The sequence below is a fragment of the Danio aesculapii genome, chromosome 11, assembly GCF_903798145.1.
Source record: "Danio aesculapii chromosome 11, fDanAes4.1, whole genome shotgun sequence".
Lineage (NCBI taxonomy): Eukaryota > Metazoa > Chordata > Actinopteri > Cypriniformes > Danionidae > Danio > Danio aesculapii.
The window spans coordinates 18,767,063-18,783,920 of NC_079445.1; the positions used below are offsets into that span (position 1 = coordinate 18,767,063).

The 16,858-nt window shown below is 34.4% G+C and overlaps 1 protein-coding gene across 3 annotated transcripts in view; it reads right to left on the bottom strand.

Annotated features, from left to right (window-relative positions):
- The window catches only part of LOC130237677 (chemokine-like protein TAFA-1), a 308,089-nt gene that overhangs the window by 62,770 nt on the left and 228,461 nt on the right, over nucleotides 1-16,858 (bottom strand). For all 3 annotated transcript variants that reach the window (XR_008838566.1, XR_008838567.1, XM_056468687.1), the window contains exon 3: nucleotides 1,127-1,267. Coding sequence is in view for 1 of the 3 variants with exons in the window: in XM_056468687.1 (XP_056324662.1) it covers nucleotides 1,127-1,267 (141 nt within the window). In the remaining 2 variants the exon portion in view is untranslated. The remainder of the gene's footprint in view (nucleotides 1-1,126; nucleotides 1,268-16,858) is intronic.

Consider the following 16,858-nt stretch of genomic DNA (forward strand, 5'->3'; position numbering starts at 1 on the left):
ATATATATATATATATATTTACAATATTCTACAATTATTATTCTAAATAATCTTAAATGTAACTGGAAAACAATGTTTAGACACAACTGGAGTGATATGCTAAGATCATTTAAGAAATCTTTTGCATAAATATTAATGTCATTTGATGAAATTCTATAGACAATTCAATAAAATACAAAAAAAGATGTGTTATAGAATTATCTGTTGTCTTAGACTTGACACATAACAGAGAATTAGGTTTATTAAGTCTTTACCTAAAAAATCTATCAGGAGGCATGCTTAGTAAGATCAGCATCATTTTGTTTAAACTTTAGTTTTGTCGATTTGCAAAACAAAAAAGGCTGTTTTTACAGCGGTTTTACAACACATAAGCGGCGTGTGACAAGCAAGTAGCTTGCTTTTTTGGCGCGCATGTTAACTACCGGGACTCGCATCGGCAGAAGAGCAGCGCGTGCGAGAGGCACATGGGTTCTCTGAGCACATGCGGAGATGCGTCAGTTTGGTTTTTGATTAAACACACTGCTTTCACCAGCGTTGGTTGGGTTGCACATAGGGAATAATGTCTTTATTTCGGAATTACCACTCTTAATAAATACACTTGCATATGAAGTAAATCATATCTCAATGCATTTACTGGGACACTGGAGATTTTTACTGGGGTACGTGCTCCAGTAAATTGGGTCTAGCGGCGCCCCTGATTATGACCTTAAAATGATTCTTAAAAAATTTAAAACTGCTTTTATTCAAGCCAAAATAAAACAAATAAAACTTTCTCCGGAAGAAAAAATATTATCAGACATACTGTGAAAATGTCCTTGCTTTGTTAAATATATTTAGGAAATATAAAAAAAAATAAAAAATTAAAAGGGGGGCTAATAATTCTGACTTCAACTGTACATACATTTTAGACTTAAATGGCAACAGTGCATCTATTAAAGTTTAAAGTACAATTAAAAACTTGATAGACCTATTATTAATAAGCTGATGCACATTATAATATATTTATTGGAAAAATGCTTTTTAATTTTCACAGAACATCCCCCGAAAAAAATATAAAAGGCATTGTTTTCATATAAATGGTTGTTGTTTTGCCTGTGGAGATGCTTTTTAATATCTGGTTTCCTACCGTCTACACAGGAGGGTTTGTTTCGTGTCGTGCCAGCCACTTTTCCTGGTAAACATGAACACTTGACCGTCTGGGAACGTTCCTCAATACGGTTCTTGTTGCAACATCGGTGTGCTGCGATCACCTCACATGTTCCTCCTTCTGTAGATACAGAAACACAAAGACATACACATCAGTTGCACATATATGAGATACTATTTCATGTTTGACACGTAATAAAAATGCATGTTTATCTGTTCAGTCTGGTATATATCAGTGACATACATCTGAGAAATACACATTTCAGAGATGTGCACCAGGGATACAAGCAAATCAGTGACAAATACACATTTATGAGGTCAACAGAGAAGGAAAACAAGATTTGACAAAGTCTGATGGGAAAGAGATTGAAGACAGCCTACAGATGATAAACAAACATGAAACAGTAAGAAAGATTCCATTTGCTTGCACAATATGACAAAATATAAGGAGACTCTTCATGCATCTATACTTGTGTGATATTGCATTTATACAACAGCTCAAAGTTACAAGTATGGAAATAAATAAGAAACAAACACAGAGTAACATAAAAGGAACCTCAGGTATTATAAGATTTTATGGCTTAATATAACATTTGTCTTGACATAGGTCTTTTACTGAAATATGTAGTAAAAATGTAATTTAATTTAATTTATTTTTAAAAATCCACATTTATTTTAGATCATAGAGTAATGCCAAATAAATGTACTTGTTGAGCGACTTGTGCTGCCTGTTGCTTTACCACAGCACAACTCATTCAATAAAATACTAATATGATGCCACATTGTGTGGTTTAACTTGATATTTAAGAGTGTGTACACTATATAAAACACTAATAGTGCAGCATTTGATTTAAGGAAACCACCTATACATATCTACAGTATCTCCACCTGTGCGCTTTTCCAGTAGCTGTGCTTTACTTAAAGTCATGAGACATTTTCTTCATTCTTCAGTATTTGTATTCCTAGTTGTGTTGCATTATTAACAAACAGTAACAGGTATACTGTACAAAAAAAAGCTGGGTTCCACTCAACTACTTCATGTAATCTTAAACGTTTTTAAAGATGTAAATGGATTGAACATAAAACATTTAAGTTTTCCCCCTAAAAAACTCAAGAATTGTGTTGATTCAGCTCATTTAAAATAGTTTGAACAAGCAGCAAAAATAATTTTTGCTGAAGGGGTGCAACAGTGTAATGTCATCGAAAATAATAGTGACCCTTATAATCCAAAATATGTATTAGGCAATGTGGATTTTCTTTCTTCCAGGCTTATTTTTTTCTACATACATCATGAAGACACATTGTTTACATTTATTTCGGGATTCAATACACAGTCTTAATATTCAAGACTCCCTTTGAGAAAACAAATTGTGCGCTTGACCTCTCAGCCAATCAGATTTGAAAATCAGAACTAACTGTTGTGTAATTATAGTGACTCATTTACTGATTCTACTGATATTCTGTTAAAAAACATACACGTTTACAGTATTAATGTCCATTAGTCACAAATTATTAATAATATTCAGCTTCACTTAAGATCCTAAGTTAAAAAAATATTGACATTTGAGGGGGATCTTTTTTTGAGATCTGAACATCACAAAATCAAGATCATTTTATGTACACCAAGGTTTGTTTTTCTTTCTCTCTCTCTCTCTCTCTCTCTCTCTCTCTCTCTCTCTCTCTCTCGCTCTCTTTCTCTCTCTCCCCCTCTTCCTCTCTCTCTCTCTCTCTCTCTGTATTTTATACATAAAACCATGTGGGTAAAAAGGCAATAAAAACTTTAAAAAAAAGACCTGAAGCGTCAGCTCCTTAATTAGATTAACTTCCGAAGTCATCAGTTAAAACAGCATTAGAGCAAATGGCCCTTGTAAAAAGCCTCTAAAGAGAAAATTATAGGCTCTTCTACAGACTCTTACTGCTAGGCTTTCCATGTAATTACCATGTATTCTTTCTTTTCTCTGTGCTGCAAATTACCCTTGAAGCATGTTGATTATCTTATCTAAATGACAAGCTTTTTACCCTGGTGTGACAGAGACAAGGGCTTTCACGAGGAGCACAGGAAGGTGAGGGTGCTGTCCTTGTTTAGTCTGAAAAGACAATGTGGAGGCATACAGTATGGCTTTGATTATGACTGAATAGCAAAGATGTGTTCTTTATAAAGAACCTTGTGAAAGCTTATTTAAAATAAAAATCAGTTCAGAATTCAGACAAACTATTATATTCAATATACTATAATGAGTTTGCCGCATTTTATAATAAGTGGCCTTAATTACTAGGTAATTTATCATTTAGTACAAAGCACTTATGATGTACATGCATGCTTTTACATTAAACTAATATTTTTTTTAAATGATCTGCTTGAAATTATATCTGTAAATAATTTTGGTAATTACATCGTCGACCCATTCCTCACCTTCACCCAATCTCAAACCTACCCATACCTGTCCCTAACCTTACCAGTAGCCCATTCAAGAGCACCAGAAGTGTTGTGCAATACTGTAACAGATTGCACTTATTTTCTGATGCAAGTACATAGAAATTAAGGCTACTTAATATGAAGTGGTACTATGAGTTTTTTAACTTTCAGTTGCGAGATATTTGAAAACTTGCACGGGCAGAATTGACAGATGTAAACTTAAAAATAAAAACAAAAAAGTCAGAATTGACAGAGAAACAAAAAATATATAATAATTTAATTGAGAGATGTAGACAGGAATTCAAAAAAGATTCGAGATAAACTTGAATTATAAGATGAAAATTAAAAATGAGCGTGAATTATGAGATTCCAAGAAGAAATGTTTTTTTTAAGTGTCTTTGAATGTGGCATGGTTGTTCAGAAACTGCTGATCTACTGAGGTTTTTATGCACAACCAACTTTAGGGTTTACAGAGAATGGTCCGAAAATAAAAAAAATATCCAGTGAGCAGCAGTTCTGTTCAATGCCTTGCTGATGCCAGAGGTTAGAGAAGAATGACCAGACGAGCTGATAGAAAGGCAACAGTAACTCAAATAACCACTTGTTACAGAGGTATGCAGAAGAGCATCACGCTGAACCTTGAGGTGGATGGGCTACAGCAGCAGATAACCACACTTGCCACTCCTGTCAGTGAAGAACAGGAACTGAGGCTACAATTCACACAGGCTCACCAAAAATGGACAATAGACGATTAGAAAAATGTTGCCTGGTCTGATGAGTTATGATTTCTACTGCAACATTCGGATGGTGTTGGCATCAACAACATTAAAGCATGGATCCATCCTGCCTTGTATCAAGGGTTCAGGCTGGTGGTGGTGGTGTAATAGTGTGGGGGATATTGTCTAGACACACTTTGGGCCTATTAGTACTAATTGAGCATCAAGTCAACGCCATAGTCTACCTGAGTATTGTTGCTGATTATGTCCATCCTCTATTCCAATGTTTCCCAACCCTGTTCCTGGAGGCACACCAACAGTACATATTTTGATAGTCTCCCTTATCTGACCCATTAACTTCAGGTTTTGGAGTGTCTTCTAATCTTCTGATGAGTTGATTCAGGTGTGTTTGATTAGGGAGAGGTTGAAAATGTGTACCGTTGGTGTGCCTTCAGGAACAGGTTTGGGAAACACTGCTCTATTCTGCCATGTCATAAAGCGTGAATCATCTCAGACTGGTTTCTTGAACATGGCAATGAGTTCACTGTACTCAAATGGCCTCCACAGTCACTAGATCCAAAAGAGCATCTTTGGGATGTGGTGGAACGGGAGATTCGCATCATGTATGTGCAGCTGACAAATCTGATGCAGCTGCATGATGCTATCATGTCAATTCGGACCAAAATCTCTGAGGAATATTTCCAGTACCTTGTTAAATCTATGCCACGAGGTATTAAGGCAGTTCTGAAGGCAAAAGGAGTTCCAACTCTGTACTAGTAAGGTGTACCTTATAAAATGGCCGGTGAGTGTATTGTTGCAAACTGAGTATAGTTGCAAACTGAGAATTTAAAAAAAATGCCAGAATTGAAAACTGTGAACTCAGATATGAGCAAATAAGTCAGAATTGACAGTTGTTAACTCATATTTCCAATTTTTAAAGAACACAGAAAATGTGAAAGAAATTAAAGAAAAACATCAGAACAGTAAGATGTTAACTCAGCATATACCAAAAAACCCTCCAGAACCAGTAATTAAAGACTCCATTACCTTTTTTTTAAATTTCATTGCAGAAACAAACTCCCATATCCTTGACACAGTGCAATTATGAAGTCTTCACAGTCATTAGCACACTCCTTGCCCTTCACACACATACCTCAACCATTTATCCAAAGCTACACTATAGACACTGCAGTAAAGTAGACCCCATTGTGACAAAAATAGAAAAAATAAAAAGAATAAAAGTTCAGAATGCGCAAAAAGCCACTATACCGGGTCACCATAACAATAGCAAGCACCCTGAGGAGATCTGGGGGATTGATGAGAGGTAATGGTTTTCCCCTCAACCAGTGGCCCTCACAGCTCCACACCAACCTCAAGACGAAAGAGAACAAGAGAACAGAGGAGGACAGAAGCGCAAGATGGAAAAAGGGGGACTGTAGGAGGGAAGGAAGCAGGCAGGAAGATCCCTCGCTGGGCCGTGGCGTGCCGGGACGGGCCAGCTTGAGTAATGACAGAGCTGCTGGAAGCGCCACCTCTCACACAATTATAAAGCGGCCAGGTAATTCAGCCGGTGGGGTTTCTGCAGCAGGGCCCTCCATCAGATGCAGCCCTTTCCCCAACACCCGCAGAAACCCTCTTTATCTTCCCCTGACAGCTGTCCACCCGAGCGCTCCCATATCCCACAATTACAGCACAGCTCAGCTCAGGAGAGAGCAGAGAAATTGCGGCATACTGAGAGGAGGGGAAGGAGGAGGAGATGGTGGACACCCCCTTTCTAACTAGTTTGAGGGTCTGTGATTTATGTTTTGGGGATGAACAATTTGCGAGTATCACTTTTTGTTTATTTGATGTAGGGCTGCACGATTAAGCGAAAAAAGATCTCGATGTCGATTCAACACACAATCTTAATTCAGCTTTTTATATTTTTTATATAATTCAGCCAATTATATTTTCAAAGTCAGGAGAGAAGCGTGAAGGCGGCCGCACAAGTCTTCACAGCAACATGGACTCCTTCAAATGGTGTTAAAAGTGTCACATACTGAATTTATAAGGTATAATTCACCCATAAATGTTAATTCTGTCTTAATGTGATGATGTATTCGCCGCCGCGAAATCACACTTGAGCTGATCGCGAGCTGGCGCGCACATCATAAATGATCATAACGCATTTTACAGTTATGATTACGAAAAGCATCTGATCTGTTTTTTCTTTCATAGCGAACACAGTGTTGTGCATGAAAATAAATGTTTACTGTCAGTATAACTACTCTAGCCTATGTAATGTTAAATATGACACAAGAGGGAATCTGAAAATGACAAATGTCTTATTTTACCAGTGAAAACAAATGGTCTAATAATGTTGTCAATGACAAATGACAAGTATATGTCTCAAACATAATAATTCAACTTTATAAATATGAATAGTTGTATTCTGATGTCATCACTTTACTGTGAATTAACAACCAGGACATATTGAAAGTCTGTTTAAGTCTATCATAATGACTGTACAAAATTTAGCATTTTAAGCAACAGTAGAGCTACACATAGGCCTAATATTAATGGTATTGTTTTACCATATGTTTGAGAATTAACAATAATAGTATCCTACTAATATTAACCTATGTTTTACATTTACAGAATCAATAAAATAAAAAATTGTGATTCACATTTTAGCCAGAATCATGCAGCCCTAATTTGATGGTAGGTTTATATTGGTTGAAATTTTTTATATTGGTTGAAATTTGCTCATTAAAATTTGCTGAAACTGTAGGGTTGTAATTTTACTGGATTTAAACTAAATTACTATTGTAACCAAAACTACACTGAAAAAATGATATCTGCAAAATTGTTGCAAACTATTTATAGACCATTTTGAGGGATGTAAACAAAAACAATGGTCCCATCGTATTTCCTGTTTTACATTTTTAATTTCTATAGCTTCCGAGAATCCAAAAAGAGACACATATTGATAAATAATGTTCTGATAGCTGTTTTAACATTAAGTTTTGACTGAATTGCCTCTTGTTACAGTCATGAAATAGTTTGATAACAAGCAGGAAATGGTCAAGGGCCAATGACATGACCACATTAAAATGGTCTCTATGGGTTGAATGTAAACATACAAATTAAATTTAGTAATATTCAACTTGTTTATTTAAATTCAGTGCAAATAAATGGTTAACAACGACTTTATGTAAAAAATTGAGTAAATTCAAGGAATCATCTTTGATTATTTTTTTCATATGTATATTTACAATAATGATATCAAACAAATTTAGAATAAATAAATAATAAATATAGCTGTACATCATATTCACCTTTTTAACATACTTTTTTGGGGGACGGGGCAATGAATCACAAATCCTTCATGTTGTCCCAACACAAATAGATTAAGTTAAAACTCAAGTGGATTCAACATAAAACAATTAAGTTGTCCAAAATGAATCTCAAGAATTGAGTTGTTTTAGCTAATTTTTGAACAAGTTTGAACAAACAGCAGAAATCTTTTTTTTTTTTTTTTACAAACTGAACAACTATGCTTAAGGTATATTTAATAAATAACACTACAAGTCAACTTCACACTATACTGCAAACAAAAATCTTACTATACTGCCTATAAAACAAACAATTGCTCTTAAAAGAAGACTTAACAAATAATGCCACTCAAATTCATATTTATTTTTTTATTTATATAATCTGTCTATCTATATCTATATTGAAATCATTCATTTTTGGGGAGCAATCATTTATTTTTGGCTCTGGAAAAGGAGTCAGAATGTAATATAGAGGAAACTGAAAAAGCATAACTACATTGTATGCATATTCAATACCATGTGTTATATTTAAAATAATATTAAAAATATTGAACTAAATTAAATGAACTAATACTGCCTATTAAGTGCCACAATAATTTAATAGATAAAAATTACTAAAAGCAGTTTTTCCTACTTTACATCAAGATTACTACCATTATATTATATTATATTATATTATATTATATTATATTATATTATATTATATTATATTATATTATATTATATTATATTATATTATATTATATTATATATTAGAGCCATTATAATTAATGTTTTTGTGATATCTTAATTTACTTAAATTTAAATGTTTTATTTTTAAATTTAAAAGCATTTTTAAAATATTCACTGAAATTTTAGCAACACTTTAATATATTTAGCTATTTGCAACATATTTACTATTAAACTACACTCTTAGAAAAAAAAAACAGGTACACAGTGGTACAAATAATGTTCCTTAACGAACAGTTTTGTACATTTGTAAAAGTTGTACCTTTTATGATACAGAAAAGACCTCTTATGATACTGTTCTGTTCTGCAAAGTTATTTTATGAATTATTTCCATATCAAAACATGAATCATCATTTAAAAGCATGTGTTTAAAGAAACCCATAAACATTAATTATTAAGTTTTATAATACAAAACAACAGGTAAAACAAAACTATAGCTATTGTAAACTAAATATTTAAGGCATTTTTAATAAACATTTGGTAAGCATTTTCTGATAATTACATTTTCATTATTGATATCCACACCTTTTGGCGTTTGCTACAATACTTTTGCATAATTCAATTCTCTTACACCTTCACTGGCTCCCTGTTCACTATCGTATACAATACAAAATCCATTTAGCATACAAAGCTCTTCATAACCTGGCCCCTCACTATCTTTCTGATCTTCTTCATTTGTACACTCCTTTGTGTTCACTGAGATCATCTTCTCTGAACTGTTATCTGTCCCAAACTTTAAAATGAAGTCATTTGGTGGCAGGGCTTTTAGTTGTACAGGACCAAAGTTATGGAATTCCCTGCCTTTGCACATTCGCCAGATGGACTCTCCAATTTTAAATCTCAGATGAAAACGTTTTTGTTTAGGATAGCCTTCAATGATCTGCTGGTTTAATATTATGCTGATTGTTATTTTAACTGCTTGTATTTTATGATGTGCTTGTGATCTGCTGTAAGGTGTCCTTGAGTGCTTTGAAAGGCGCCTAAAAATAAAAGGTATTATTATTAATTCTGTTTCTATTTTAAAATTAAGTAAACTAAATGAACTTTTAAGTGATTACAAAGGTATTGTGTGGAAATTGGAGAACATTTTTTATATTGTACATGGGAGAATGTATCTCTGTAACATTTTTGTGAAAAGTGTTGTGAAATGCTCAGCAAAAAATTGATCTTTTGATTCATATTAAAGTATTTTTTATTCTTTATTGTAAATGGGAAAGGTGCATTTTCACAAAAATAAACATTTTTAAAAACATTTTTGATGTTTTATATTTACTAAAAATACATTGACCAATTTTGAATATAGCAAAATAGCTTTAGATAGTTCTTGAGGGAACACATTTGACACTGTTAGGGTACAAAGTGTTTTGTCACTGTAGTGGTATCTTCATGGATCAGATTTGTACCTTTGATGAAGGCACAATATTGTATCTGCAGGTTTTAAAAACCAAAGGTACAGTTTGGTTTCCCACGGTACAAATCATGTCCTTAAAGCTACAAACTGCAATGGTACAAATTTGTTTCTTAAGGTACAATTCTGTTCCATAAAATTTACTGCCCCAGTGGCAAGGGTTTGTACCTTCTTTGGTACAACATTGTACCATTTTTTTCTGAGAGCGTACATACAGTAGTATAGAATTTTAATATCAACCATCTGTTGTTTATTGGCCACTACATGATGTAACACATGCAGCAAGTACAAAAGGAGGATATAACAGTCTCCTCATGCTTGATCTCTCTGCGCTTCAAGTCTTCAAACTGCTGCTTCAGGCTCTGTGTGAGCAATGGAAAGCTAACAGAGCGAGGCCAGCGGTGGACGTGATTGCTGTCACTTTGTGCTGTCATCAGTCCTCACATTTCAACAGGCAACATCTATTTGCCCGAGTGTGTTTGGCAACACGTATGTCTAGATTTGACTTACTATTAAAACATCAAGCTCACAAAGCTGACGGGATCACACTCAATACACACTCGGAGTTGCAAGCTCAGAATTACGATTCACAAAGTAAGAATTATCATATGCAATTTAGAAATCAGAGAAGAAGAGTGTTATAAACAAAACAAACAAACAAAAAAGCCCAAATTTCAAACTGAGAAAAATTAGGCTGGATTGTTAGAGATAAACTGACAATTAAAAAGAAAGTCCAAATTGTGATATACTGTAAAATCTGAATAGCAAAAAAAAAAATCTGTCTGATTTATGTAAACTTAAGATTCAGATAAAAAAGACATTGGGATAGGTATGGGACCTAAAAAAGGTATGGGATAGGGCTGCACGATATTTGAGAAATTTGACACATTGCAATATTTAATTTCTCTGCGATATATATTGCGATATATATATAATGTAATATATTGCAATAAAATTTCACCAGATGACTTAAATAACTCTTTTTGCAAAGACTTTAGATTGATTGGGATTATTTTATAGGGGAGTGAAATATAAATATATTTTTATGTAATTTATTAAATATATATAATAAACAAAATACAGTCATAAACACAATGGAGCAAATATTGAAGTGAAATAAATAGTATTCTGTTACAGAAATTGAATAATCAAATGTAAATTAAAAATGCATAGTCTTCATTATATAAATTGTTCAATAAAATCAATCTTTATTAAACTTTTTTTATGCTCTATTAAAATGCTTACATAGTCACAGGACTTAAAAACACATTCAGATAATTAACTTTCACTCTATTGTGCTTAAATTCTGCAGAGTCTTCTCAAATCTCTCTGTTTTGACCTGTGGTTCCTGGTCATATATAATCCAAGTCAACATTGCATATCCTGCGATGTGACTATTGCTGACGCACATATTGCAATATTGATGCTAAACAATATATTGTGCAGCCCTAAATCTCAGAATAAAATTCAGTCAGAAATGCTAAAATGGCAACTCAAAATTTAGATGAAACCATAATTCATGTATGTAATGTAAACTTAGGATTCAGATAAAAGTTGCCAGAATTAAAAAATGTAAACTAAAAATTCCTATAAAACAAGTCAGAATTGAGAGATGTAAACTCATAAATTCATAAAATTTGTCAAAATTATGATATGTCAATCTAAAAAATCTGAAATGACAGATGTAATCTCAGAATCCCGAAAAAAAAAATTTGACAGATCAAAGATTTGACAGATTAAATAAAAGAAAAATAACCTTGTGAGATTTATACAAAAACGAGTCAGAATTGACGGACGTAAACTCAAAACTAGCTATTTCAGAATTGTGACATATATATAGAAATTGCAATTATTTTATTTTTATTTTTTTACTCGACAGTAGAAGCAGACAAATGGTTGTCTGCACAACCATGAAACCCAATAAAGCTCATTAAAACACACTGACAGAAACACACTCAAAACAGTCACTGGATCTATTTCAGCTACGCTCTTATAATATCTCTGAAACCACACACACACACACACACACAATCCCTCAGGACTCCCTTTATCCTTCGTTAAATGTCTTATTGACTATTTCACTATATCAGAATCTCCAAGTTCAACATTATCATCCACGTTCAGTGCTGAATGAGTCATTGCTCCCTGTGGTGCTTTTTTTATAGGACGTTGACGTCTAATACAGCAGCACTTGTCCACTAGAGTCATTATTGTGGAAACATTAAATATATTCTCAAAGATGAGAACGTCTTGTCATGAGGAACGAGTTGTATATTGCTCTGTCCTATAGTGAAAACATGCTATATCTTATTAATCCTGAAATGGGCTCTAGATAAATGTTTTCATCTTGTTTTTTGACTGCTGAGTCGCAAAATGAAAAACGGAGAAGCTCTAAAACATTCACAAACAAACGGCCATTAAAATGTTCTGTGATAACCTCTCCAAACATTCACCTGCTGGAAGTAATTTAATGTTTCGGCTTCTTCTCTGCTAGGAGCGTTTCAGAAGACAGTTTAAAGATGATAAGAAGCTTTAAATACAACAAACTGCTTTAACTGGCGATCGGTTTAGTGCTGCAGTTCAACTCGGGATCAGCATAAACACTGTGAGTTAAAGCATTTAGAGCAGGAGATGTTCCTGAATCAACACCCACATCAAATAGCGAGAGTCGCTTCATTTTAAGGTGCAGAGATAGAGCAAGAACAGCCGAAGAACATCCAGAACCCAAAGTCTAGAACACGATCTGGTGGAAAATAATCACTTCAGTGTGCACTCAGGTCATGAAACTAATTAGATGAAACCATATACGTTTTTAAAACTTGGATAGGATGTAAAAACAGCAATTCAAAAATGAAATGTAAAATTTTTAAATGTAATAAAATATACAATATCATTCAAAAATGTTAATTAAAAAAACAGTTGCATATATATATATATATACAGTTGAAGTCAGAATTATTAGCCCCGCTCTGAATTTTTTTTTCTTTTTTAAATATTTCCCGAATGATGTTTAACAGAGCAAGGACATTTTCACAGTATGTCTGATAATATTTTTTCTTCTGGAGAAAGGCTTATTTATTTTATTTCAGCTAGAATAAAAGCAGTTTTTAATATTTAAAACATTTTAAGGTCTAAACCTGCCTAGTTAACCTAATTAACCTAGTTACAGTAAGCCTTTAAATGTCACTTTAAGCTGTATAGAAGTGTCTTGAAAAATATCTAGTGAAATATTATTTACTGTCATCATGGCAAAGATAAAATAAATCAGTTATTAGAAATGAGTTATTAAAACTATTATGTTTAGAAATGTGAAAAAATCATTACTCCGTTAAACAGAAATTGGGAAAAAAAAACTAAACAGGAGGCTAATTATTCAGGGGGGCTAATAATTCTGACTTCAACTGTATATTTGAAGTCAGAATTATTAGCCCCCCTGTTTATTTTCCCCCAAAAAATATTAGTGGCTTACAGAAAATAAATATAACAGCACAAAATGAAAAATAAAAATGATTGAAAACACCATAACTGATTCCATAATCAGGGAGTCTCAGGTGTTTTCTGTTTATTTACAGTTATGCATGAATTGCATGATGGGACCTTTATCTCTGCTCTGTTGACTTTTGATGTAGAAAATGCTGCATTTTAACGTCTCTTTCACATCAAACCTATCATTGCTTCTAAAAATGCTTTAGACCAGTTTAAAAAAAGCACAGCATAAAGTATGAGGGCATCCAGACACAGCCACTGAGTGCCTTTAAACAGAAACTTGCAAAGGAACTACGCTTCTGGGCTCTTCTGATTGGTCCACTGCAGTGGAGCTGAAAGTGATGAGCTGCTCTGCGTGTGAAGGGTGAAGGTTGAATGTGAGACGTGAGCGTAATGGTCACACATGTTCGTCAAGCACATGTCTACATTGAAAAACAATAGTAATGTAGTGCACTGCAAAGGAAAAACAGGTTCTGTGTCAACTGCCCCTTACAAAGTCATTTTTATTGACGTTTTAGTAGTTTAAATCAATAAATTGTATAAAAAAAAGAGCAAAAAAATAAATCTACAAAAAATAACAAGATTAGTTTTTTTGTATGTACAGAAAAACTACTCTTTTTGTACCAAAAATTACTCTTTTTGTACCATAGTTTTGTTCTATAATGCACAATGCCAATTCAGACCATATATTACTCACTTCAAACGATTCAAAAATGTCAATACAAGTCACTTTTTCAAACTGTTCAACATCAGAAGTTGTTGAGGAAAGATTAAGGTATCCATAATTTAATTCAACATAAATAAAGAGAAAATTCAAAGCAATACAGAAAACTGCTATTTTATGGATTTTTTTACAGCTGCGAAACACCTTTACTAATAAATTTGTTGCTTTTGTTGCCATAGAATTTGTTCCATTTTGTTCACCATTATATTTAAGAGTCTCAATATTGACTCAAATGTTTAACCCCATTTTAGTGTCGCAATCAAAATAACTGTCCATCTAAGCTGCCTACAGCTCTCAGTTATTAATCCAACCCTAGTTCAGCCATAACTCCCAGCCTATTTATCTAAAGACAATAAAAAGCCTTTCAGTATATCTGTTTTACATGCACGTCACCGGCTCAAATCACAACTGATGTGACACAGAAAGCTCTATTTCCTCGCACGGCTTCTCATTGAGTTTGACTGTAATGACTTGAGGTGAGGTTAATGGAAGCTAATAATAGGTTTACCAACCGCAAGCAGTCTTTCATTGGGATTTAATGCTTTTTACATCCCGTGGCAGCAGAAGTGTGTGCGTGTTTGCTGGTTTATTTGTCTGTATGTGTGTGAGAGAGATCAAGAGAGGCCAGAGAAGCAGCTTTTTGCTCTGCCATCAGACAGGTGGACATTAAACCATCCCGCGCTGGCACCATCTGTGCCCAGAATGAGTGTTGGGTAATGACACTGTGAGCTGGCGAAATGCTGCATTTCTTAGAGGACAAATGGCCATTCCAGCCCTGCTGCTGAGGCTAAACTCATTCACACCATGTTTCTGGTAGATACAGGTAATCAGCACTCCATTACTGGTGCCTATGTGTGTCTGTGTGTATGTGTGTGTGTGAGAGAGAGAGGGTGTGTATGAGAAGAAGTACATCTGGTTACTTGATGAAAGGGTGTTTGGGAGTTAAAGGGATATTTCAGACCAAATATAAGATACACACATAAAAAATACTATAATTCAATGGGCTCTATTTTAACGGTCTAGGCGCAAAGTCTGAAGCGCAGGGCGCAAAAGCCTTAAGGGTGAGTCCGAATCCACTTTTGCTATTTTAAGGACGGAAAAATAGGCTCTGTGCTGCGGCTGGTTGAGCTTATTCTCTTAATGAGTTATGGGTGTGTTTTGAGAATGAACCAATCAGAGTCTCATTTCCCATTCCCTTTAAGAGTCAGTTGCGTCGCTCCATGATCCAGATTTGCTATTTACATGCTGGACATTGTAAGTTGGGAAACTGAACGCTTCACTAGCGAGTTAAACAGCATCTGCAGCATGAGGATAATGAGCTTCCTCCATTCTGCCTTTACTTTCACTTTCTCTCTTGGTGGAAACTCACTCCGCTGAAGACATCCATTAGCCTACATGATTAATTTTGTTTGTTAAGCGCAAAGTTTTGTTTCAAAACTATTTCTAAATTCAGTTATAACTTCCAGCAAATGAATAAATGAACAATAATAGCGAAGTGGGGTCAAAAAACTGAGTTATATTTAAACACACATCCTATGCCCCATACGGTCCAAAACCTGACACGTGGACAAATCTAAGCTAGCTTTTAATAAAACAAATATAAATATTCATATAATAAATACTACAACTACTAATAATAACATTATACAAAAGCAAGTTGACGTGAATAAACTGAACTGAAACTGAAAGCCCCTGAGATGAAGAAGGCATGGAGGTACTGGTTTTTATGTTTATGTAGAAAATAATAATTTTTGTAATATTTCATTTCTTTATTTCGTTTTCATTTGTAAAGATATTTCTGTATTGTTCTACATTCTGTGTGTTTTAAGCAATGTTAAAGCGAGGCCTGTTTAAACAAGGCCATTAGACCTGCTTTCAGCTGGTCTGTTGAGTTCCTCAAAATAGCAACGCACCAACAATGTACCTTAACACACCTCTTTTCCAGACCAGAACACCCATGAGTCTGGTGCAAATGGATTCGCTATTTAAACAACGGGACGGAGAATTAGAAAATTAGGGCTGAGTTGGTCTGAAACTAGCAACACAATGTGTCTTGCGCCTTATTGCGCCGGGTGTATGACAGACAGGGCCTATAGTGTTTTTGAACCACATACTATAGAAAGCTGTATTTTACTGTTTATATTATAGTATTTACAACACTTTGTTAATGAACACCAGTATCAGGCACACTTTACTCTTTACAAGAGTAATTAGTTATAGTTACAAGTTACTTCTCACACATAGTAACAGAGTTTGTAACTAAGTTACATAATCATAAAAGTAACTAATTACCAGGGAAAGTAACTATTGCGTTCTAATTTGTCAAATGACTGTAAAATAAATATAAAACATTTTATAATCTACACTATTTTAAGGTTGTTGTGGGACAATGTGATGGACTACGGCAGCATGTCTAGCAAACTATCTAGATATTATTTAGTTTAATTCTGTATGTTTTTGCGGTGGAGAAAAATGAATTTTTATTTGCTTTGACGTCGTGGCTTCGTCTCCTTTGTTAGCAGAGCTCACGTTATCACCTGCATTGCCATTCATTTTGTGGTGGCATGTGATGAGGTGAGGCGCTTCATTAGATTAGAATTACTTATCGCCAATGCAAAGAGACTCTTTTTTTGTCCTGGGTATAAGTTGCACGATACATGAACATTCTTGTCTTTTACCTCAATGGCTTTGAACTGTTCATCGGTGTGTGCGACTGACTGTGCATGTGCTTGTGTGTGAACATTTGCACTACTCTGCCTGTGATTGACAAACCATGGAAATGTACTTGATCTAAGCCAATCATCACAACCTCATCACTGATTGGTTATGTGTCCCACCCCAGCCCTGAACACACACACACACACACACACGCACGCACACACACGCACGCACGCACGCACGCACGCACGCACGCACGCA